At 49.0% G+C, this 25,232-nt stretch overlaps 1 protein-coding gene across 7 annotated transcripts; it reads right to left on the reverse strand.

Annotated features, from left to right (window-relative positions):
• Nucleotides 1-1,117: 1,117 nt before the first annotated feature.
• LOC144152919 (major facilitator superfamily domain-containing protein 6-like) lies at nt 1,118-24,587 on the reverse strand. 7 transcript variants are annotated; one of them, XM_077684488.1, is made up of 6 exons: nt 16,376-17,008; nt 14,971-15,097; nt 10,896-11,008; nt 8,645-9,940; nt 5,447-5,599; nt 1,118-2,665 (listed from the first exon to the last, which is right to left on the reverse strand). In XM_077684488.1, exons 3-6 carry the CDS (start codon nt 10,990-10,992, stop codon nt 2,535-2,537), a joined length of 1,677 nt encoding a protein of 558 aa, XP_077540614.1. In that variant the 5' UTR covers nt 10,993-11,008; nt 14,971-15,097; nt 16,376-17,008; the 3' UTR covers nt 1,118-2,534. The 7 variants fall into 7 exon arrangements, with proteins under 7 accessions (XP_077540614.1, XP_077540612.1, XP_077540613.1 ...); XM_077684486.1 differs by lacking the exons at nt 14,971-15,097; nt 16,376-17,008 and adding an exon at nt 24,207-24,587; XM_077684487.1 differs by lacking the exon at nt 14,971-15,097 and having other exon boundaries at nt 16,376-17,007.
• Nucleotides 24,588-25,232: the final 645 nt, after the last annotated feature.

Below are 25,232 nucleotides of genomic sequence, written 5' to 3' on the forward strand. Positions count from 1 at the left end.
GGGACTCGGGTTGGTGTTCAGGTTTCCATTAAACGTCTGTACACACAAAAAAAGAAATTGGCTCCAATCCCCACTGTGAAGGTGGTTGGAAAGCAAAGCTTTAAACGACAACCACAGCGACTGCCCATGCGACGTCACTTCAATTTACACACGTGGCTTTACAAAGAGTGAAACCAGAGATTCGGCCAGCTGTTACCTGGAATTTGCGGGGGCGGCATCCCAAACGCAGCAGCGTCAGCCACGGTCGGGCTAGAGCGGCGGACGCCGTCGCTGTAGCCCAGCCGTGGGTCGGCACAAAGAAAACAGAGAGGAGCATCTTTTGAAGGGTGAGACAGCAAAACCCAGCCATCTTGATGTGCTAGCTCGGGGCTACACAACCGGGCGACACAAGCGCAGACACCGAAACAATTCGGCATGTGAGCTTAGCAATTTCCATTTATACTGATTTAAACTGGTTAGTTTAGAAAGTTTGAGAATTGCAAGAAAGCTGAGGTAACTTTTATAATTGCTATTTATCAGAACCAGTTGCTCCTCTCGCCTTTTGCAATACCTCTCAAAACACAACCAAATTGGTTCTCACCAATTTAGAAAAAGGAGTCCCATTCGTGGCAAGCAGCGTGCAAAAGGTAGTGTTTCTGTAGCGCCCAGATGTCTCTACATGGTCTACATTTTGTTTTCCCACCCGGCAAACCAATCCTTAGCGTATCTTTGCCGTACGACAACTTAATTCCGTCGGGTCTGGGTTACCCAGGAGTTGCTGTTGAACAAGTTAATCAAGCCGTACGAAGGAAGTGCACAATGGACGCGAAGCTGCGCCAAAACAGGCCGCCCAAAACAACCGCTGCTAAAGCAGACGACAAAGCCGACGGAATGGTTCCCGCCGTCGAGCCCACCGGCGTGCAGGGAATGCTGGGTAATAGCACGCGTTCGCCACGCTATCTACACTGTGCTTCGCGAGTGAAAACCACCCTCCCCCTCTTTAGCCGCGTTAGAAGTTTCTTGTCCCGCACGCCACGAAAGAACCGTTGGCTGGCAGAGGTAGAAAGTATTGTTTTAAAACAGATGGATCTTCAAGGTTACAACTTAAGCAAGCGGCAAGACGTACGACTCCCAAAAATTCGTCAAAAATTGTTTATTGAGTGCATGCCTTTGGGGCACTCAAACAAAAAGATATATTTGAGAACACTAAAATTTACTACAGTACTTGTTCTCCAACAGAAGTAAACTCAAATAATGTTAGTGACTGTACAAAATGGTGACTACATGTGTAAACTTTAGTGTACATGCGATTTTACATAAAAAATCATTCTGGGAGCACACTCCTTCGTTACGATTTGAAATCGGCACAACTGCACAGCTCTAGCTACACTTACATGCACCAGGCCAGAACACAAAAGTGAACACTTGCTAAAACAAAATACAGAGCGGGTTTGCAACCAGGGACCAAACATATGCCTGCCATTTAAAAGAGCAAAATTGCCGTTCGGAACAAATTTTAAAAAATCATAAAACCTTTACTGTAACTATCTAGCACTTATGGGGCAAACTCAAGTGAGGTATTGCAGTATTTCATAAAATGAGTAAGTACTGTCATGTGGACATCCAGAGATCAACCACGTCGCAGCCACCCGAGTTTTCTTCTCAGGCGGCAAGACAGCTCTGATAAGTACGATGAAGTCCACCAAAAAAGTCTCACGAACCTGACACCCATATTAAAAAAATTAATCTCGTGTATTTCCTTTCAAACACTTACGGTGAAAGCGAAGAAAATTGGCAAAGTATCATGAGATTCCTAAGCTGCAATGCTCCAAAACTTGGTAATGTTGCCAATGACTGCACAATGGCAGTGCAGACCAAGCTTGGTTTACATATTACCCAAATATATTTTTCGGTGCAAATACTCTCACATTAGCAGCTAGATATTGCAAACCCTGCAAAAGCAAGGCCACGCAATGCTAGCAATGCTAGCGACCACTTTGTAGTCTCCCCATTATTGTAATATTAAGCACATACTTCCACAGTAGAACACATTCATGGCATCAACTCCCTCCATAGAGGTTGTGCCCATATACCGAAATGCTATGTGTAGCTGCTTAACCGTGCAAGCAGCTCTGTTTATAGGTCTTCAGTCTTGATGTAAACTATATAAACTATACAGCAGACGGGATGGAGTGACAGCCCATCAGCGACTTTCAGTGCTTAGATCGGAGGAGGAACTGCAGGATTAAATCGTTTCGCAACTGGGACGGGTACACATATCCACAGAACAGGTGAACATACTGTACGGCATCTAAATGTCCCTAAACATCTCCTGAGATGCCTCTACGAGCATTGCTCCAGAGCACCAAGAAATAACACACCCTGAGCAGCGCCCTGAATTGCAGAGAGAGCTGTCCATAGGCCAAATTAATGATGGTGGCTGAGAGAAAAACAAGTGATGGTTTTCTTGGAGAACTCCACGACCAGTGGTGTGCGCCAGCCAAAGCACACCCCACCACACTCAACCGGGCAGTGAGGCCACGCAGTGGAAGTCGTCACAGGTAGCTGTGGTCCGCGCACTCGTTGCTGGCGCCGTTGGCTCTGCGCTTGAGGTCACCGTTCTTCATCCCCTCGTCCTGGTCCTTGGCTCCGGTCAGCGTCAGCTTCTCCGACTGGGGTATAGCCACTGGGGGAGAAACCTGCCATGAGGGTGTGGCATTATTCGCCTCCCACTCCTCGTACAAACTTTAAACTGAGTCGCAACTCCGAAGCTATATTTTACGACGCACAATTTCAAAATTTTTTGTTCCTTTCTTCAACAAAAAAAAAGTAATTTTGAGGTTAAGTTTCGTAGATTTTTTTTTCTTGTCGTGTAACCCTTTTTACCTTTTATGAAACGAATCGTAGCACCTGTCAACTTGCTTATTGTTAGCCGCTGTATTCAAATAGCCTCAGCTGTCTGGCTACATCGATTATATTATCCAGTGTGTTGCCTATTTCGGTTCAATGTCCACTTGAAAAGATCAAACCCCGTTTACATACAAAATAAAAAAAAAGGAAAAAGAGCTTAGAATAGTAACACCCAATCGAAAATGTCTGTTTCCCCCACAGCTCACCATAAAAAAACTGCTAATGGTACGTATGGTTGGTTAGTATTGGATAGTAGTTTAAACCGCTCCACTTTTTCAAATTCTGTTCATTTCCTTCTAACCTGATGAAAACGCCGGAAGGCGGTTTCACTGTAGTTGTGGTCATACTTGGTGCACGCGAAAGTGAACATGCCATTTTTTTTATCTATACAACTTCGCTTGGTTCAGTTTGCTTTTTTATATTTTAGGGCTCGTGCATGACATAAAATTAAACAGAGGGTTTCTGGCCATCCTCAGCAGTGTGTCAGCATGGTTTCATAAACTCCAACAAAAATAATTTCTACTCAGAGTGAATGGCTCAGAATTGGTAGTCTAGAATCGACATGTGTAGCGCAATTTGTTATCCGACAACCATCCACTTCAGAACCCACTTCACGCGATACTCTCAACTACATAAGAATAAACAAAGCAGGTTAGTATTATTACCTGTATTGATTTTGCTTCTCCGATGATAATTGATGATTGCTATTGGTTCCCCATTGTAGCAGGGTGATGACGTGTCATCTTACCAAAAAGGACTAATATACCCATGTTTTGCACTCTTGGTTTAACACTAGCGCTGCTTAGGGCAGGCACAAAAAACTTCTTGGGCACAAAATACTTTTTTTTTCCTATTACAGGTGGTAACTGTCTAGGCAATATTCCCCACTCTACTTTTCGTCCACCAGCACTCTAATCTTCTTTTCGTCCCCTCGACAGCCTTTTAACTTCATCTTTAAACAAAGCTGTTGGGCAAGTTGCTGCATTATGATTGAAAAATAGAGACGATGCTTCAATCAATGTTAGTTGTAAGTGAGCGCTTGTCTCGTCGTCCTTTACTGTTGTTGTCCATGTCGCGCTCTATTTTTCAACCATTAACTTCCTCTGTGCTGCCCTTAAATCCTAGGGCCTCTGGAAGCCGAATATTTCCCTCATGTAGAATTGGATGAATACCCTCGCATTCTAACACTATGCGCTGCAAAGTTTGTTTCTTTCCCGCAGACCACGCATACCCCATCATTTTGTGAATACTTCCCCACAAAGCTCTTAGTTCGCAAGCAGCCTGCTCTAGCCTCAAAAAGCAAAGCACTGTCCTGGGAATTATCGTAGAAATCTTCCTTTATGATCAATTTCTCAGCCCTGTACATCTCTAACGACAATTTAGCTTCCATTTTCTCTCTCCATTTATTCGTTTCAATCTGCCTTGCCTCTTTTTTGGTCACCTTGGCTGTTTTGGATTCTCCCCTGTTCTTTCCGTATTTCGTCGTTAGCCTTCTAGTCTTTCTTAACCACTGCGTGTCCACGCTTTTCAAGTACAGGTACCTAAAAACCTTAGCTTCCCACCTTCGCTGATCCATTGCTCTCAACCTCACCTCAAAACATATTTTACTCAGTGCTTCTCGAACTTCAAACGACGCCCAGCCCATATCTCCCTGTACTGCTTCGTCAGTCGTTTCGTTAGCTCAAACAAGCTGCAAGCTCAACCGCGAGGCGCCTGAGCTATGCGGCAGAGCCAGCCAATAAAAAGTCCCGGGCCATCTCCACTAACGTGAAACCTGGTGAGGGGCGAAGCATGCAGTGTATATGTGTATTATTGGGGCTTTGGCGTTTTTGCCAACGGAAATGAAACCGTTCGGGGATACAGGTATACAGTTTTGTTGTAAAAGTCTCGTCTTTGATGCACGAAGCCCTCTAGCGCGAGGCGTAGACGAGTGTAACGGTGTTTTTTTTTTTTTTTAGTACGCGTTGCGAAGCGCCCCAGCGCGATGCTGTAAACGAGTGTCCCGGTGTGTTTTTAGTATGCGTTACGTTCTAGCGCAAGGCGTAAATGAGTTTCCCAATGTTTTAGTGCCGTGACTGCATGAGACGAACGACGGGGGCGACGGGAGACGCCAACAGCCCCAGCCCTTTTTAAGGGGCTTCGCGCTAGAAAGAAAATGACGCCGAGTATACACCACAAGCTGGCGCTCCACCCACGCTGCGCTAACCCGGTGTAGCTGGCGCTGTAACATCTTCACGAACTCGAGAAGTCTTCAAACCATTTGTATTAGTTTGTTTCCTACGAAATCTACAGTGCTTATTAATTACCGCGACGCCGTTCAATGTAAAGGCGGAAGTTTTGGACTGCCGCGTAGTCCGTAAGTAGCCATAGTTGTGCGCTCGCCCGTCACTGGCCACAGCGCGGCCAGTGTCCCAATACCGCGATGCGGCCTCGACACCACCTTAGCCAGCAGCATGTGCCCGTATCCGGAGGCTTGCAGCAGGCCGATCGTGCGATGCCGCGCCTTTTGTAACCGCCCGCAGCCGCCGTGGCCCGGTGACGGTGAAAGGCAGCTCACCCAGGCGATTCCTGCCGACGACCCGGAGGAGGAGGTACGAGAGGGTGCAGCACAGAGCGCCGCCCGCAGAGGCGTAGCCCAGGTAGCGGAACGTCAGCCGGGCCCCGATTGAGTCGAAGCTCATTCCACCCAAGAGGTTGCCGGCGGCGATGCCTGCAAGAAGCAGGAGAAAAGAGCAGCGCTAAACTTCATGCGCCTGGACATGAACGCGATGTCACTCAATCCCGCTTTTCGTTAGAATAGAGAACGGAATCCAACAGTTCGTTACGTTAAAGTGCAACGGCTTTTTGCAACGTCGGGTTGTTGGTTCATCATCCTGAAGAATTTCGAAAATCTAGCCAGCCGATATTTTTCCTTTCAGAACAAAGCAGCCCATTTTTTAACGCAAAAAAAAAAAAAAAAAGAAGAAGAAAAACGCGAAACTGCGCCAAGCGCCAAAAGGCAGCCGATTTAGCTGAGCATGGCGTAAGTGTCCGCCGGTGAATAAAACCACCAGACATAATTGTTCACGCGCTCGCACATGGCTACATGACGGCCTTCAATGGACAGCTTTTCGCCAGCAGTAAAAATTAGGGCGACTTCCTTTGGCTCGACAAATCATTCCTCGCGTACGACCCGCCTTCGCGGGGAACAGCACACGCTGGACTGACGCCGAGCCTCGCACACACTCATCGGTTCACGTAACTTCGGTAAACCAAATTTGGAGGGGTCGTAAAGAGATTTTTTTAAATGTGTTATAACGGTATTTAGAACCTTGGAACCTTGATAAACAAACTATGCATAGCCGTTTCGTTGCACGGTATCAACAAATAGGTCAGAAATGCAATTTCGGTTTAACCGAGCCTTTCCTCCTCAACTCGTGAAGTGACGTCGTGTTAAGAAGCCAGTCATAGCTCACCCATGCCTGTGCAACATGTCGGCGTAGAGCGAGTTCGCAAAAGGTGAGATACACCTACAACATCGGCCCCATGATGAAATTCGACCGCAGCAGATGGGGGATGTCTGATCTCAGTCTGATACAGCTGATCAACATGGCCGAAAGAACTGTTTACGCTGTTTCGCACTAGTCTAAACTGTCTTTTTGCTAGAAGGTATTGCTCAAGCTTACCGACGTCTGTCTGGCATACCTTTTAATGAGTTACGAGAACGTGAACTTCGTGAACCGGCGATTGAGATAAATGACCGAAAGCTTAAAATGGGAATTACTGCATGAGCACGTTTATCGAAGGAACTTCGAGTAGTAGTCGTAAAATGAAACCAACCGTCTTTTACTCTTCAAGCCTAAAATAATGAGCGAGAAGCAGTGATACAGCGCATCACCGAGTTTGCACCACCAAGTAGGTCGTTTGCATCCTGCAATAAACAATGCTGTTGACGTTGTTTCGCCAACTGGATATGCTTCCCTCTGGCTTCCTGTAGGAGAGCTCAACAGTAAGTTGGTGGTTAAAGCTCTGGGTAGATTAGAATTTATGATAGCAAAACGGAGTGCTGGGCTACAAGTACGTAATAAACTCATTTGTATGTGTAAGAATTTTAAATATATGTCGCAAATATCGTTTCCTAAAAAAAATGTGCAGAGCGGCCCCGTCTTTGGCTGAGTGGGTAAGTGTCCGACTTCAATGCAGACCGGCTAGGCGGCCGCCAGGACGGTTTTGTGCCGTTTGATATGAAAAAGGTACGATTGCAAAGAGAATTCGGCATAACAACGCTAACTTCAGCAGAGAAATTATGCCTTCCAGACACCATAGAGAAACTGAGTACAAACCGCAGAAACAGACAGTAAGTCCGAGTTCTGCAACATGGTTGTCAGACAACTGAAGCAGTCGCACCGCCGGTAACGTGGATAAAAAAACTGTTTATGGCAACTAAGAAAGGATTAATTATTTTTAAAATAGCGGGTATACAGGGTTACAAAATAATATAGTTAAAGAGCGTCTAACTCTCTAATGTTCCTTGATGTCACTGTTAGTTGCGCTGTCATCCGACGATATAGCATGGTCGCTAGCGATGCGCCTCAAAACGAGCCTTTCAAATGCGTCTCCTAAATTCAAGAAGCAATGAATTGTTAGCCTGTTCTGGATCTATGTTCCTAGAAGGTTATTCAATCGGATAAAATTAAGGAAAGGCAACTGTATTCTCTCTTCAAGACCCCTTTAGTAAGCATGACTTCTCCCTGGCGCATGACTTACAATTCAGCAGTAACATTTCCCGTTTGGCTGGTCTTTTTAAACGGTACTGCATAGCACGTACGCCAGCCGGTCGTGATGCGCTCGGCGGATCCATGCACGCACATAATCACTCCGCTCGCACTTCACTCCGATAACGAACTGGTTAACCTACTCACAGGAAGCGCTCACGTGCTCTCTATTTGGCGTGCTGTTTTACTGCTTGCGCGAAGACGCGAACGGCTGTATCATTTTACTTTGCGCGACGGATAGGCCACGTACACTTAGCAAACGGTAACCACAAGGACAAAGCTAACCATTATCTTTCATTTCGCTGTTACGTGGTGGTTTATAACCCAACCACGTAACAGTGACGTCGCCGTATATGGCTACTCTTTATCGGACCCCATTACACGCCGGATAGCGTTTACCCATGTGACCCGAAGATTGGCGATGGTCGGAAATACGTGGTAGCGTAGCTGGTGCTGTGTTCTGGGCTGCACCAATTATAACCCCCATTCCCACGGTTAGATTGACATCAGGGCTAACACTAATGAGACAACACTAACACTAATCAACAGCAACTACCTGACAGACATTTCTGACGCAGCAGCGAAACAACTGAGTGGCCAGTAGACATCACCTCGTCGTCCACACGATGCATCTTAACGGGTGCTTTATTTTCAAAGAACTTCGCGATACTGCAAAATTATATATATATATATATATATATATATATATATATATATATATATATATATATATATATATATATATATATATATATAACTGCAAGCACTGAAAAGTCGCAGGAGTTGCCTTTGACCGCTGGCGTGGAGGACGCTATGAGGAGCGGAATCGCGGTCCTGCATAAATAACTAGTTTTACACTCCACACCACTAAGGTGAAGGGATCCATGCTACTTATGGTGAGAAGTGGCGCGGAAGCGGGATATATGGTTCTCATTTGGATGAAAATCACCCCCCCCCCCCCGAACTTTATGCTTCAATCAACAATTCCAAGTGCCACTTACCCAGACCTTCGAAAGTTGAACCCAGGATACACATCATGGACGCTGCCGTTCCTGGCGTGGCCGCTCGCTTGGCGAACACCGTCATTGCCGAGTAGGCGAGCGGGAAGATGGCGCCACCGGCGATGTCCACAATGAGGCCGTACCAGGGGTTCCGGAGGTACGAATAGCCGATGAACTTTATTGAACACGCGAGGAAGGCCGCCGAGTACGAGAAGAAGTAGCCGACCCGCTCGAGTATCGTCTTGGAGAGGAAGAAGAGAGGCACCTCTACGCAAAGGCTCATCACAGTGTTGGCCAGGCCAATCATCAGCTTCGGGGCGTTGAGGTCTTCCAGGAACCAGGTGCTGAAGGACCACAGCACGCCCATCAGAGCACCGACGACAAACGTCCACGAGGTGAACAGCACAATCTCAGCATCGCAGAAGAGAGTCGCTATGTCCTTGATGAAGTTCACCGACAGGTCGGCGGTGCGCAGGCGGGGCATGAGACAGATGAGGACCATGTCCAACACCATGACGGCCACGAAAACGTAGAATCCCGGAGTGTAGTCGGTATGCGTCGATCCGCTCGCTTCGTCGATGGAAAACCCGATCAGGGGACTCACGATACCCCAACTTATGGTGCCCCACAGACGCTGGCGGCCGAAAGCATTGACATTATCACCTAGCACTTCGCAGACGGCCGCGTCAGTGACGGTGTACATGGTCGCCGAAGACGTCCACGCGATCACAACGGACACAGTGTAGATCCAAAAGTTGTCCTGGTAAAGTGTGGAATCACAAGAACAATTTAGAATGGCCTGGTGTTCCTCAGGGTGCTTCATGGACGTGGCGCCGATGCTGTTGGCCGACGCATTGCAGATACTCGAGACGTTTGTTAACTGAAGTACGCTGTCGGATACCCTAGAAACGTTGACGTCAAGTGACGGTCCCCTTGCCACAGATATATTGCAAGAAACTGGTCGTGATTCCTTCGCGTTGGCCAAGCACGAGATCGAACTTGCGTTTTCGCTTACAAAGTGACTAGTATTGCAGTCTAGGAAGCCGTCGAGAACACTATTGTCGTGCGTTTCAATACTTGGGCTGAAGAAGACGACTCCGTGAGATATGACCAACAAAATTTGGAGAAGGATGATCACAGCGGTTGCGTTTTGCGTCCGGTCGATGACGAATCCGCAGACGGGCTTCATGACAACAGCGGCCAGGGGCGTCAGGGAGAAGATCACGGCGATCATGGAAGCGCTGATTCCGTTCTGCCGTCCTATCACTGCCAGGTATGGATACACACATGCTTGCCCTGGAAATTGGGGAGGCAACAAGAATGTGCATTAAATCATGGCCACTACACTGTCAGCAAGCGTGTATAAATCCTTGTGCGACTTGTTTCAATTGCTTGAGAAGTATAGGACACTGTTTTGTTTTCTGCGCGCGTGTAAGAATATCTGCGACAGGATGTCGCTTTCACAAACAGCTTCAACGGCAGCAAGCACAAACTGCTACAAAACAGCGTTTTACGAATGTGCAGATTGACGTACATAGTTGTGCGAGCGCTATTCAAAACACGAGAAAGACGAACAACGCAGCCGCAGTCCCAGACACATCGCTATCGAAAAAAAGAATACTGCGTGTGACCACATAGTGACCGCAACGAGCCCCCTATTTGGCTCCACTAATTAGGCTAACTGGTCGCAATGCCAGAACTCGTTAATGAAAGGCCTGCCACCAGATACCCTATTGTGAGATGCTTCAAGCTAAATGACGTCACGTTATTTACAAATACCATATGTCAGTTTATGCCCCCAGCGGAGCTAAATTGCCCGCTTCCAGCAAGAAGCGGAAGGAAAGAGTTGGCAGTGCACCATGTGTTATTTTATCATCCACCGAAATCGCATGCGGTGGTTAAGAAGCCGCCGAAAGCGGTAACTGAACTAAAATTACCAAGTGATCAGGCACGATCAGAAAACTTCGCTGAAGGTGTTGTTAACTTTTTTTTGCTTTAATCACTCAAGGCAACGCATATATACTTTCAGGTTCTCTAACACTTTGCTCGGTGTGCTGGGGAACTTATCCAAGATCACTGCGTCCTCAAAGCATACGTAACAATGTAAAGATGCCTTTGTAAACCAAACTGAGGGTAGCAGTCCCGCACATTTGTTCGCACACGTACACCTCACAAGCCGATTCAAGCACAAGGATAAAGGCTGGCGTCAAATGGCCAAGACGTGAATGCGATAAAATAGCGCAGAACGTACCTGCAAGATAGAGGAAAAAGTGCGTCTTGAGCGGCAACAGCTGCCGGTTGACTGAGGCCGGCAGAAGACTGATGAACTTGCCGCAGCAGCGTTCCATCGTCGAGCTCCTGTCCCTGCGAACGGGAGAAACAAGCGACTTTGCACGCGCGCAATGCAAGAGGAGACGAGAGGAAAATGAGAGAAATTAAGGCGCGAAGAGAGCGATGCGACGAACGAAACTCAAGTTCCGCTTGCCAGTCCGTCGCTCGAGCCCTACAGCCCGCCGTACACCTCATGCATAATGCGACGAGCGCGAAATTCCCGGCTTTGTCCGCAGATCGAGTATCGCGGTGCCCGACTGAAGGCTTGCTGACAAATGCGCCTTTTCACTCCGTCAGGAGGAGCGCGCGTGGCCGCTATCGCAAAACCGGAACCGTTCTCTTTTTTTTCTATCTGCATGCCTTGATGCATAGCTTGTGGTAGACGAAACATGTTGCGCCATGGAATAAAACATGCAATTGTGGACCGAGAGCAAGATACTGAATCGCTTGGCGATTTATTCCAACATTTATTCGACAGCGAAGCTGACAGCCTCTAGTTAGCAGGAAAAATTCGTGTCGTAAACAAAAAAACTCCCGGGTCATCTCCACTAACGTGAAAACTGTGGAGGGGCGAAGCATGCAGTGTATGCTAGGCGCCTTGGCGTTTTTGCCAACGAATATTAAACCGTCGGGGGGTAGAGGTATACAGCTTTGCTGTAGAAGTCTCGTGTCTTCGAAGCCCGAAGCTCTCTAGCGCGAGGTCTAAACGAGTGTCCCGGTGTTCTTTTTAGTAGGCGATACGTTCTAGCGCGAGGCGTAAACGAGTTTCCCGGTGTTTTAATACCGTGACTACGACACGAGACGCCAGCAGCCCCAGCCCCTAAGGGGATTCGCACCTAAAAACCCAGGCATGACCAAGCAGTTATCGCCTAAGACGCCGAGCGCATACGTCAGGCTAATCAGGCATACAACACAGAGCTCAGTATTCGCTTAAAAAACACAAAACAAGCACCGAAACCGCATTATGAGTGATAAAACGCCTGCGAACAATGAGACCCCCCCCCCCCCCCCCCTCACCATTATGCTTGCAGATTATGTTTGAAGGCTATAGGCAAGACTGGTGTAACCAAATAGAGAAGTCCTTGCCCAAGACGACGAGCGCATGCGTCAGGCTATAGGCATGACCCAACATTTGCGGCCAGAGAAGCCGAGCGCAAGCGACAAGCCCGCCGTGACGACGAGAGACATTTCATACACTCCCCCATCAGCAATTGTAGTGGTTTACAACAGCTTCGCTCGACATCCACTTTCGCAGGGCAAGATATCGACCTTTTTTTCGCTTAGGTCCAAAAATAAAGCCTTTTCTGCCTGCTACACCTCATCTCTTGTCTGTCTGCCCCACTGTGTGTTTCTGACGCACAGTCAAAATCTTTATGACAGTAAACACGGGAGCGCGTGCCGCTGAGTACATGCACGGCCGTCTAGCGACGGGCTGGTGCACTCTCACAGCTTTTACGTTTAGCGGACACCCTCCCTGATAGCTCTTGATCGCACGGTTGTCTGCTGCGATAGTTTCATAATATCTGGAAGCGATTGCTGGGAAGGCCCTTGCACATCAGGCGCTTTTTTATCAAGCAATTAAAAAAAGTTATTTTTTAACGTTTCTTTTCGCTCCCCGACCAGGTGATAAAAAGTGTTCTATCTTCACGCGCTGATATTTCCATATGCCATGACGAACTACGGCTGCAGAAAGTCGCGCGATCGAGCACTTTTTTTTTTTTTCGTTGAGTGTGTCCGCTAAACGTAAATAAAAAAAACTGACTCCAATCCACGCTGTGAAGGTGGTTGAACGGAGAAGCTGTAAACGATACCCGAAACGACGACGCGAAACCTGCGTTTCGCGGCGTCGGCATTTATGACCATGTAACCGAGTGAGCGAACGCCAACGACGGAAGAAAGAAAACGGAGAGGAGCGTCTGGCGAAGGGTGCGGAGGAGGGCGGCACGTGCTGCTATGGCGTCATCTCTCTCACTGCCTCCTTGTTTCATACTCTTGTTTCATACATCGCCGCCAAAGAGCGCCCTCCCCCTCCCCAGACGCTGTTCCATTCGCCGTTAATCCAAACCACGTGAACGGAACGCCGTTATCATACATTATGCGTTTTGCACTTCAACCGAGGGCTTTGAGTGAGTGCAGGTGGGAGAACCGGCGCTGTGCTCGTTGAGTACACCGTCTGTCTCCCCGTCTCCTCGTGTAGGTGTAGCTTAGTCGTTAAGACGTCGTGCTTTCGCTCCGCTTCTCTATTCGGGTCCAGGTTCGATTCCTGGCGGGGCCAGTAGTTTATTTCGTTTAGCCTGGCGTTTTCTGCTGACGCGGACACGAACATTTCCTTGGCTGGTACAGGTATACTGCTTCGCAGTAAAACAGTGCGTCAACCTTTCAACAGAGCGCTCTGCACGTGCGGAGCAGCACGCGCTCCCGTGTTTACTGCCATAAAGCTTTGTTTACTGCCATAAAGCTTTGGACTGTACCGCTATAATAACGTCTTGTGTCTCTCCACTATTGCTTTGGTGCGAACAGAATTTACGCCCATAAGGCGTTTCTCGGAATATCGTGGGCTCGAAATATTTTCTTCGGTGCCGTGTTGTGCATTTCGGCCTAATGTTTTCCGTTATTTCCTTTTACGGGTGTACGCTCGGAACCTTGATTGCTTGTGAGAATATGGTAACAATTGTACCTGTTTATGAAGCCCACTGTTCACTGTCGCAATTGATAGGATTGCCGCTTGCGTGCTGCATTTGCCGAAAGCAATAAACATCTGATACCCGAGAAAATATTTTGGCGTTCCAAGACAAGTTCTGTTACGACACGGTACCGGGGCTGATTTGAGGCGGGCGGCCCACGTGGAATGCGGAACCATGCACGTGCCTTGTCCTGTTTTCCTTCCGTCTTTGTCCCGTTCTTTTTGCGCTGTGAAGATGAACTTGTACCAACTAGACTGGTTTTATTCGCTACTGAAGTTCATTTCTTGCTCTGCGGGCTCTTTTCAGTGTTCTACTTTCAGCTTTGCTAACCCGGCGCTTCTGACTTCCTTAAGAGCAGTACGTGTTTGTAGTGCGCGGTTAATAAAATCTACTGCAGCTGACATGTGTTGGGTGAAGGAGCGCCGATAGAGGACGTCCACGGTGATGCCAATGCTAACTTTCAAAAAATTCAAAGCCGTTCTTCTGTGCGAATGTAAATGAACAGCCCAGCTGTAAAGTCATTGTCACCTATTAACGACGGCCACAATAGGTTAGTTGTGCCTATATTCGGCATACTCGCAACCGCGGACACATTCTTGGATAATTTCGAAGCGATGCACATATACGTCGCTGGGTGGCCGGTATCATCGCAAGCCAAATGCCTCCAACACGAACCGCGTAAACCACCCCCTTTTTGGTCCCGACGTGCCCACTTTAAATAAACGACCACGGGGGTAGTATAATCGCAACCAACCATGGTTCGAGGACAGTCGGCGGACATCTAAGCACTTCGTAAGGGTTCTGAATGCAAAAACTTTGTCCAGGCTAAATTTCAAAAATTTTGTTCTTGCTTACCACGAAATTTACTGCGTTTAAGCGATTAATCATGCGCTCGTGCACAAGGGTCTGGAGATTAGATTACGCTGTAAAAAGCGCCCAAAAAACGTTTTCCAATCCAATAAAATCTTCGCGTCTTCCAACTGTGCGCCTATCGTCGGTTGCGAAAAGCCCTTTTCCGGCAAAACGCGTCGCTACGTCCCAGACAGCATCATTTTGCGCTCTCCAAACTGTACTAGGCCTCTTATTTTTTAGTCAAACCGGACAGCGCATGCGCGCCTTCCAACTCACCCGGCCCTCACCTTCAGTTTCTGGAAGGAAGCACGTCTTCATTATGGCAGCCGCGTGAGAGCTATCACAGAGCGCGATGCGACGCAGCGTTGCAGGTGCAAGATTTATCCCGAAAGTAGATTCACGCCGACAAACGCGCCAATGCAAGAACAAGCCCAGAGATGATAATGGCGGACAGCTCACACGATCTTCGAAGCAGCAGGCACAGCCGGCGCGCGTCCTTCCAGTTCTCTTTAGCAGGTGACGATTTTGGCGATGAGGCCGCGCCGTGGAAAGCGCGTGAAAGGGGCCGTGAAAAGCGTGACTGGGACTGCGTAAGAACGACGGTCCATTCGGGAACAAGCGACGGTTCGGAGTAAAGAGGACACGAAAGCCATCGAAAGCGGCCTTCGTACTAAAGTGGACGTCCAACGGCCGCAGATAAGCGTGGGCTAATCAGAAAGGTATCATGATGTTCCTGTCAACAAAGTACCAGCAGCTTCACATTCCATAGGCATGCGATATGAGAAGCTTTGTGTTAGGGCTTCCAGCCGCCGAGCTTTCTATGAACAAGTGCCGCCTGCAGAGCTCCAGGGCGATACCACAAAGGGGTAACCCCATGAATCAATTTTGGCGAGCGACGCGACAAGCGTAAGTGTGGGTGCAGTGACCTAGTAAGGTTAATGTTTCCGGCCGCCCTGAAGCGAGCGACGCGACAAAAGTCAGCGACGGAGGGACTGGGCGGCTGTACTGTAATCTTGTCGCTATCGCCCACCCATTCGGTCACTGCACCCACAGAGTTACACATGACGCGTCGCTCGCCGAAATCGCTTTATGCGGTTACCCCAGAGGCATCATCCGTCACTGTTTCTGTTTGTGCCAGGTTTGAGGACTAAGAAGGAAGCTGGAGCACTCCGCCAGCGGCCTCATATGGTGTTTTAGAAGTTGATGTAAAGCTTTCGGATTCTAATGGTGTACGTAAAATGTATTATAACAAGAAGTTGGTCAGAACAATTAACCAAGGACTATACTAGAAACCAAACAAGAAGACACGGTAAGCCGAATACTTTCAGTTTCATGTTCACTAAGCTCGAGTTACGTTAAAATTCGGACAGGGCGAAAGTTTTAAGCTAGCAGTACTTATGACTGCTTGGAAATTTACAAGGTCTAATTTCACACTGAAGTAAATTTGAGAAGTACAGCGCAGAAGCCACCGTTCCACTCGGCACTGCAACGACAAAAAACCGGGCCATCTCCGCTAACGTGAAATCTGGGGAGGGGATAGAGATATACAGCTTTACTGTAAAAGTCTCGTGTCTTTGAAGCACGAAGCATTCTAGCGCGAGGCGTTAGAAAACAAGTGTCCCGGTGGTTTAGTACCGTGACTACATGAAACGGCGACGACGACTGGAAACGCCGACAGCCCGAGCCCCTAATGGGCTTCGCCCCTAAAATTCATTCGGCTTAGTCTACTCTGGTTGACTAATGGCTAGAAACTGCAGTCGTCTTTCCTCGGAGCTTTTGACACGATTACAACAAAGGATTTGACAAGAAACACATTGGCATCACTTCCGCAGCGAGAACGAAGACTAATAAGAGCACTTCCCACCTCTGTTTCACCAAGTCGTGCACGTGAGGAGCAACCAGGGCGATGGGCTTCGGAGCGCGCACCCCGCCGCTTTTGGTCGGCAATCACACGGGTAACGCTGACATGATCTGAGGCGTCTACGGCACGGACGCTGCCCAGAAAATTTGCGACGACGAACCTCTCACCTAACGGGCCGCTGAAACGGAAACACCGCCGCGCACAACGATTGCCAATAAAACGCGCAACTGGTCTTCACTCGCCGCTGCCGCACAGCGCGGTCAGGCGCGGTCTCTGGCCCGACGAGACCGGCGGGCGGACGGGGGACCCAGTTCAGATCCCCGCGGCTCGGATGTACTACCTCGGCCTCCTTCCCGTCGGCTTGCAGCACACGCGAAGGTCCGCGCAATCACGTGGTGAAACCTATGCCGGCTGCTTGTACGGCGGCATGGCTTGCGGCTCCGCAGGAGCTGTTTGCGCCTACGGAGAGGCAGCTTTCACGACTGGTAGCAACACGTGCGTGGCCATGTAGCGCCGAAGCGTGGCGCGTGCGTAGGAGCGACGGGTGCCCTACGTGCCTTTTTGTTCACTGCTGCGAGACAAAAACATTCGCTTCGATCTGGGAACCACCTGCGGGCTGCGCTTTCTTCTCATGTCTGATCGGGGCATGCGATGAAGACAAAAGACGAGTTTGGTTGGTAGAAAGACTGTTTTGTCTCGATAACAATGACACAGGTTTTACCGCAGATTTCAAACAATCGAGATGTTGAGGAAAACTGGTGAAGCAGTGGTAACTCCCCAGCCATTTCCTTCCGGCGATTTTTCTATGACGTCCCAGAATCTTGTCAGTGCGATTGCCGGCGGCCGACCTAAGCTAGCGCCAAGAAACACGACTTGGTGTTTGTAGTTGGAAGGGGGGGGGGGGGGTGCTCTAGTTCCGTTTGATCGTATCACTTGAATACGAACGTACAACTGTGTTTTTGATTCAATTGTAGGGTTTAACGCGCCGATGCAACGCAGGAGATTAGGCGCGCCGTAGTGGAGGGCTCGGGATTAATTTTGACCACCTGGGGCTCTTTAACGTGCGCCGAAATCTCGTGCACACGGCCGTTTTTGCTTTTCGCCTCCATCAGAAAAGCGGCCGCCGCGGCCGGGAATCGAACCCGCGTCCTTGTGCCCAGCACAACTGTGTTTTTAGTGCTGGCCTCTACTGCTTCACTCGTGCCCATATTACGTCACTAAAGTTAAATTTTTAAACTTAAACTTAAATTGCGCCAAACTTCTTTTTTTTTAATATTTATTCCACTAAACGTTAGAAAAAAAGTCTTTTGCAGCTGGAATAGAGCTTGAGTGAGTTATCAAGGGCTTTCAAAACAAACAAAGTTTTATTTTGTCCTCGTGGCAACTCGAACAACCGGAAGGGCTGGACTTTTCCACGCATGCACACGACTTCAGGTATTTGTTCTCAATGCGTCCGACCTAAGCGTCTAAATCTGACGACATGATTTCCAGTGCTAAAAAAAAGACAAACACTTGAGGGGTACAGGACAGGGGCTTGTCCTAACACCTCTCATGCATTCAGTTTTTATTTTTAGTTTTTACGCTAAAATCGTGTCCTGGACTGCTTTTTTGAAGTTTTTCTGAAGTCAAGATATGATTACGCGAGCCTTTTCCGCGCATTTCATCGTCACTGAAACTGCGCTGAACTAGCGTCAAATAGAATTCGCCATCTAGTCCGACGCAGAACTCCCGAGTTTGTGCGCCAAAACACGAGATTCGCGAGTTGTGTTGAGTATTTGTCGTCGCTAAGCGCTTTTTCTTTAAATGGCGCACGCGTTCGTCGCCGTCGTCATCATCATCATCATCACGCGTTACTCCACCGCTAAACATTAATCTGAATCACCCGGCGTATTCCCGCGGCCCAAGCTGTACCTAGTTTTAAAAATCGTGAAAGTACAGACAAGGAGCTTAAATTTTCTCCGGAAGGCGTCCATTTATATTCATCTCCATACACCTCCCACCTCATCGCACCGGAAACTGTGGCTCATCATTTCTTCATTTTCGTACATGCCAGACTAAAGATGAAGGAGGGGGGAGTGAGAAACGCAACAGCAGCGTTCACGGCACGGTCCCTCTCTCCCCATGCACATCACGGTGTTGTGCCAGTACTTTACCGATGCAAGTGGGAAGGGAGGGTCGAAGAAGAGTATCACTTCCACCTGTACGATAAAAATCCTTCTTCAACGCTATTATCGCATTGCGCACACCCGGATGTCGTCTGGTCCCACGGTTCTATCTCACTACGGCGGACAGTCGCATTACGGCTAAGAGTGCATTACGGCTGAACGTCGCAACACGGCGGAGAGTCTCACTACGGCTGAAAGTGCATTACGGCTGAACGTCGCAACACGGCGGAGAGTCTCACTACGGCTAAATGTGCGTTACGGCTGAACGTCGCAACACGGCGGAGAGTCTCACTACGGCTAAAAGTGCGTTACGGCTGAACGTCGCAACACGGCGGAGAGTCTCACTACGGCTAAAAGTGCGTTACGGCTGAACGTCGCAACACGGCGGAGAGTCTCACTACGGCTAAATGTGCGTTACGGCTGAACGTCGCAACACGGCGGAAGTGGGACCCTTTCAGCCGATCAGCCGTTCAAATGATCTGCAGATAGTTGCGTTCAGCATTGTCGCAGCTGGGCGTTACGGGCAAGAGCCTGCATATATATTTCGGCGTGTCTTTCACGCATTTTCATTGTTTTCCGGCTGATGGACTAACATTACGACAGTGTGCCTAACAGACAAAATTAAATCGTTCATTGACCGCTGTGACGCTGCTGCTGGGTTTTCTTAGAGTTCTCGGCAGCATTCGACACAAGGGACCATGACGTGCTTTTCATTTTGCTTGAGCGTTATGGGGTAACAGGTCCTGCCATAACTTGGTACGAAGCCGTCTACTAATCATGCAACAGACATTAATTTCTACAGCAATATCATACCCTGTCAGAGTTACTAGAGGGGTTCCACAAGGCTCGATCTTGGGCCCATTGCTCCTTTTAATTTAACAAATGATCTTCCTCTCTGTTTTAATTCCTCAATGCATACTGCATATAGACGGCACCACCGTCTTTAACTGCCATCAAAATAGCTGTGCCTTGATCCAAATGCTAAAGGCTGACCTGTTTTCCTTCCAACTATTGTGTCCTCTTAAGAAATTATCTTAACGTACCTAAAACTTGCTTTTAGATGCGAAGCAGCTTATGGTCGATCCTATTCCCTCCGCCATTGTGTGGGCGCCGTTGTGTGGCGTCCACACCCCCACTGCGCATTCCTGGCCAGGCACCCCTGATGATGATTGTGGCAGCATGCCCCTAGGGATTGGCCAACCAAAGAATCCATCACGAGATAGCTTCGCCTTCAACCACCGTCGTCATCTTCGCGTAGGCATGAGATAAATTGGGTTTCATAAAACAAAATGAGTGGTTAACAAATGGCGCAGGATGGGCAAAAAGTGGACAGAGAAAACACTACAGCATTCAATCCTTCAGTCAATCTTTCAAACAACCCGCCGCAGTGGCTCAGTGTCTAAGGCGTTGCGCTACTGAGCACGAGGTTGCGGGTTCGATTCCCGGCCGCGGCGCCCGCTTTTCTGATAGAGGCAAAAAGCAAAAACGCCCGTGTGTTCGAGATTTCGGCGAACGTTAAAGATCCCAAGGTGGTCAAAATTAATCCGGAGCCCTCCGCTACGGCGCGCCTTGGGGGTTGTGTTTTGAGACGGGAAAAGGAAAGGAAATTCACTGGGGATATTTTGAGCTTCATCGCATGTGTTGCGTCGGCGCGTAAAACCATCAATCAATCAATAAATCAATCAATCAATCAATCAATCAATCAATCAATCTTTCAAACAGACAATCTTACAGGCAATCTTATCGCTCTTACGAAATCTTTGACCGGCATTTGTCGGCGATTCAGGAAAATGCGCATGATTCTGTCTTGTGCAACGACTGCTTTTTTTTGTGTTGGCGGCTTCTGGCGTTGGCAGCTTCTGCCACAAGGTGCATATTTTATAATAGCAATCTAAATACACTGAAGAACACAACTAAGGGATACTGCGCGCGGGGTTAGGGTTGATGGCTAGTGGCTACTGTTTTAATGCAAAAACGTGGAAGATATACGATGGAGAGCTATTAATTAACAAACAAAAAATAAAACAAGTCCCAGAAAACAATGAAAATGCGGGAAAGACACACCGAAATATATATGCAGGCTCTAGCCCGTAACGCCCAGCTGCGACAATGCTGAACGCAACTAGCTGCAGATCATTTGAACGGCTGATCGGCTGAAAGGGTCCCACTTCCGCCGTGTTGCGACGTTCAGCCGTAACGCACATTTAGCCGTAGTGAGACTCTCCGCCGTGTTGCGACGTTCAGCCGTAACGCACTTTTAGCCGTAGTGAGACTCTCCGCCGTGTTGCGACGCTCAGCCGTAATGCACTCTTAGCCGTAATGCGACTGTCCGCCGTAGTGGGACGATGCCGGTCCCACTCCTCGTCAAGCAATGGCATTAATGACCATCGATTTCTTCATGTACGGACGACATTACATGGGCGAAGTCATATTACAGTTTAACCTCGTTATAATGAACACTGACACGCTGCACTCACGCTGAAAGAAAGGGTCAGTCTCTGAAACAGGTCTCGAAAGCAATTAATACGGTTGTGCTGCTGAGCAGCAGGAAGCGGGTCTGATCACGGCAGCGGCGGCCGCTTTTCTTATAGAGACGAAAAGCACGACGCCGTGTGTCGGGATGTTGGCGCACGTTGACGGTCCCCGGGTGGTCAAAATTAATCCGCTACTCTGAACTACGGAGCGCCGCCCACAGCCCACGTGTATCTTCTGCCAGTAAGACCCCTCCGAGAAATGGAAGTTGTAATCGTATGACAATGTACGCTTCGAGAAGGAAGATATGACCAGACACACACTTCGCATGCGAAACGTCACCCGGCTAGGTGCGAAACGTTGTGGCTGCGCTCCATAGGCGCGATTGGTTCCTCACGCGGCGGCATGCGCGGGCGAGACAGACGAAAGCGGAGCCGCGAGCGAAGGCGTCGCGCAATCCGAGAACGTCGTCGCCAGTGCCGCAGTCTGGGTCGGCACATCTTCTGTGAGAAAAAATGGCTGCGGCTTAGCTCAGCTAATTTTGGATATGCACAGCAAGAGCTTGGCTTAATCTGGTTGAGTCTTGATTTCGCTTGGTTAACCTTTGGTGTAGCTGTATTGCCGGCCACGGCTCAAAGCCGTTCGGTCTCGTGCAGCGCTCACAGAAGGAGGCCCGGCCTCGCTTTCTTTCACGGCGAACGCGGCGCAAGACGGGTCACGTAGTCCGAGACGACCGAGCGGCGCATGCGTGGGAAGCGGTGGGGTTGGTCGGCTGCCGATCAGCTGCGCGGCCGCAACTGCGGCACCCGCCGCCGCTAGTTGAACAGAACGGCTGAAAACGGGGCCTTGTGCGCAGCGCCGAAGGCGGGTCAAGGCGGGTCCCGCGAACCACGCGGTGCGCTCCAAGGGGTGTGTCGCAGGGGGAGTGTCTGCGGTCAAAGAGTGAACTTGAGCAATCGCGGCGAAACCACTGGAAGCGTCGTAAAGCTTCACTTTAAAATGCCGAAATTGCGCTCATTCGATCGCTTGATGTGCCCTCGGCAAACATCAATCGAGTTCATTTTATCCACGTGCGACGCCCAACACCACGACAAGCGCCAGTGCGGAAGGCAAATTGACCTCGTGGAGCGATGCCCAGATAGACCGGGCATAAGCGGCCTCCAGACATTTTATCTTGAAAGCGTCACTTGGCTACATTTCCTGTCGCCTCTCCCCCTCAGTGGACGCCATGTTTCTGCTAGACATCACGCCCCGAACCCGGTTTCTTTGCCCCTGTCGCACACGGCGTTTTCACCGCGCTGCGTACGGGGCATGTGCAGTGATTTTACAGTCTCGTAGGCAAAACACGCCCATGCGGCACAACGACCACGGCCGTTGCAGTTGAGCTCTACCGCAACGAGGGACATCAAAATTGACCGCGAATATACGCTGGTGCCATCTACTAAAATAATTAAAAGCGTGACGCGTCCCAGACCCTACCCGTATCGTTTTGTTTTTATTTCCAACTTTTAAATGTATGTTTCTAGCACAAGTCTAAATGTGTCGCATCTTGAGGGTACCCACAAAGGTTTTGCGTTGCGATTGCGTTGCGGTGTTGGCGAAGCCGTCGTCGTAATCGCCAGATTCTACACGAATCCATTGTAAATACTGGCGGGCGCCAAGCGCATACTTGTAACGCAGATGGGATAGCTTTTTCTTTAAAATGTGGCCAAACGGAGCATTGCTCTTTTTGCCTTAAGTGTTCGCTTTTATGCCATACTTTCTCATTCACACGCTTTTAGTTTCCTGCTTGGTCTGCCACACCGTGGTCTGCACGCACCCACCCCCTTTCCTTCTACCTCGTGCGGACTTCATAAACTCAGGGCCCCCCAGGCCAACCTCATACACTTCAAAATACCATGCAGGGGAGGAGCGGGAAAACGTTTGTTTGAGCAAAAGGGCATGCGGACGGAGCTGTGGTCAGCCTCCGAAGCCCAGGTGGCCGCGCCGAATCCAGGGCTCCGGTGGATTCTGAGTCCGTACTGAGAAGCTCCGGCGCCGAGCTTCTCAGTACGGACTCCCACTGCTCAAGGGATGGGCTGATCAGACAGTTGAGGTTATGTGGGCAAAAGAATACGAGATGTTATGGCGCGAGGGGTGGTTTGCAGTGGGCTGTCGGGTAAGAAGGAGGATAGTGAGATATGCGAGAGTAAGGTGATTACAAAATGTTCTTGTTTTCAGTAGGCGAAGTATGTACCCTTGACAATTTGATAGTGAGTGGTGTGGAGGAGGATGTTCTTTGTGTGTGTGTGTAGTGTAGGAGCATAGAGTTGTAAATGGGGTCGACTGGTGCTGGATTTCTGGTTGTGGGTTCCGTGCCGCTCGAGGTGTCTTGTGTTGAAGTTGGGAATGCCCGGAAATGAAATTCGCGGGCGGCATCGTGTGGTTCCTCGTCACTGACAAGGCCTGAGCGGCCTGGGTATTGATTTCGGTATCTTCGGGCGGCTTTTCGGGACGAGTAGGGCCTCCGGTGGTGCTAATCCGGCTTGGTATAGGCGACAGGCGTACCGCGATTCTGTGATTATTGTTAGGGGCCATTAATTGCAATTAGCCGCGAGAAGATTAGGACGTTGTCACACACCCGAATGAAGTACCAAATTAAATGTGTTGGTGAGGGAAGATGGCGCATTGTAGGTATTACAGCGTAGTGATATTAGTCCACTACTGTGCAACCTATCCAACTCGCCTAACTCTTCACCCTGCAAAAAAAGTATAGTCGCAGCCACTGGAAAGGTGTAATGCTGATAGCTACTCGTTAAGAGTAGCTACGTGTAAAAAAATTTTAATGTACAAACGATAGCCCAAAAAAACTACCTTCGTCAAAATTTTACAGCCGTCTTTGAATGACCCTTTGTATTTCCCGCTAAAAACATCCGAACCCTAGTGGTTTAGTCGAACACTACGTTAGTTGACGTCGTACTGCACAGATGGCGCCATCGATCTACTCCGGCGAAAAATTCCGTGGACGGTGTGCCAGCTGGCATATATCATACGGCGGTTACACGCGGAGGTTAGCGTGTCTGCGACCGAATTTTCCCTGATGAACGAATACATCAGTTACAAATTTGTAAACACTGCACACGCAAAGACGACAACGCCTCCGGCTTAAGCGTGAAAGGCCTAAGAACGGAGCATGTGCAACAACCTACTAAGCTTACCTCATCAGTTGGCGCGGGAAGTCTTCGGTACGAACCTTTCGACGGAATAAATCAAGAATAGTTCATACAGGAAATGGAACAGTTCGTGGTGACAGCAGGCGTCGAAATTCCAGCGTTGTAAGAGCTCGAAACATGAGGGACCCACGCACACACTTCCATGCCGGATCGATGGCCTTCCACTCCGAGTATATCAGCGTCGGGTCTTAAAAATTAATGAGCGACTTTTGCTCAGGATATGTACACCCACGAGTATCTAGGAACGGAGCAGTGAGTGACACATGTAGCTTACACCAGTAATAACTCCTTGGACCACGTCAGGGAAGGGTCATTCATTGACCGTGGCGAAGAGCGGCAGATCAAAATGTGCGCGACGGATGACACCCGTTTTGTATAGATGGCAGCACGTCACCTCAAACTGCAGTTCATGGAGGAGAGAAATCCATGCCGCTGTTGGACCGAGTAGCCGACGAGTAGAAACCAAACGCTGCGAACGCGAGTAAGAGAGAGAGAGTACAACTTCATGAGTTGCCTGCAGAAGTAAGCACTTCCATATTCCAGTTGCCTATGTAATGCGCATGGAAACTGGCTGCTTCAGTCCTTCTTTTTACCCACAACAGTATGGCCCCGTTTTTTCGGTAAGTACCGATAAGCGCCAAAAAGTAACCTCCTTGAGCTAATGAACCCTTAATTAGAGGCGTCATTAGGAAGGGTCAAAAAAAGCTTTCGCAGAAGGTCATGGCTGCGGAAAAGAGTCGTGATGGATCAACCTGAGCAGCAGAAAAACTCACTTGGTGAATAGCTTTCACCAGTCGTGAGCGCAGTAAAATTATTTTTGATTTCGCACATATTAGGGCGATGTGAGGCGGCATAGGCCCAGAAAGTTGTGCAACGAGGTACGTTATCTTTCCCGCAGAATAGTGTACAGCACAGCCCCGACACACAGCAACATCTTTCAGGCACTGAGCTTAGGGGCCTGGGCTCGGGAAAGCTCAGATTTGGAGCGGCAAAAAAAAAGAAAAAGAAAAG

The sequence above is a fragment of the Haemaphysalis longicornis genome, unplaced genomic scaffold (genome assembly GCF_048455015.1).
Source record: "Haemaphysalis longicornis isolate Haplotype H1 unplaced genomic scaffold, Haemaphysalis longicornis Haplotype H1 scaffold_9, whole genome shotgun sequence".
Lineage (NCBI taxonomy): Eukaryota > Metazoa > Arthropoda > Arachnida > Ixodida > Ixodidae > Haemaphysalis > Haemaphysalis longicornis.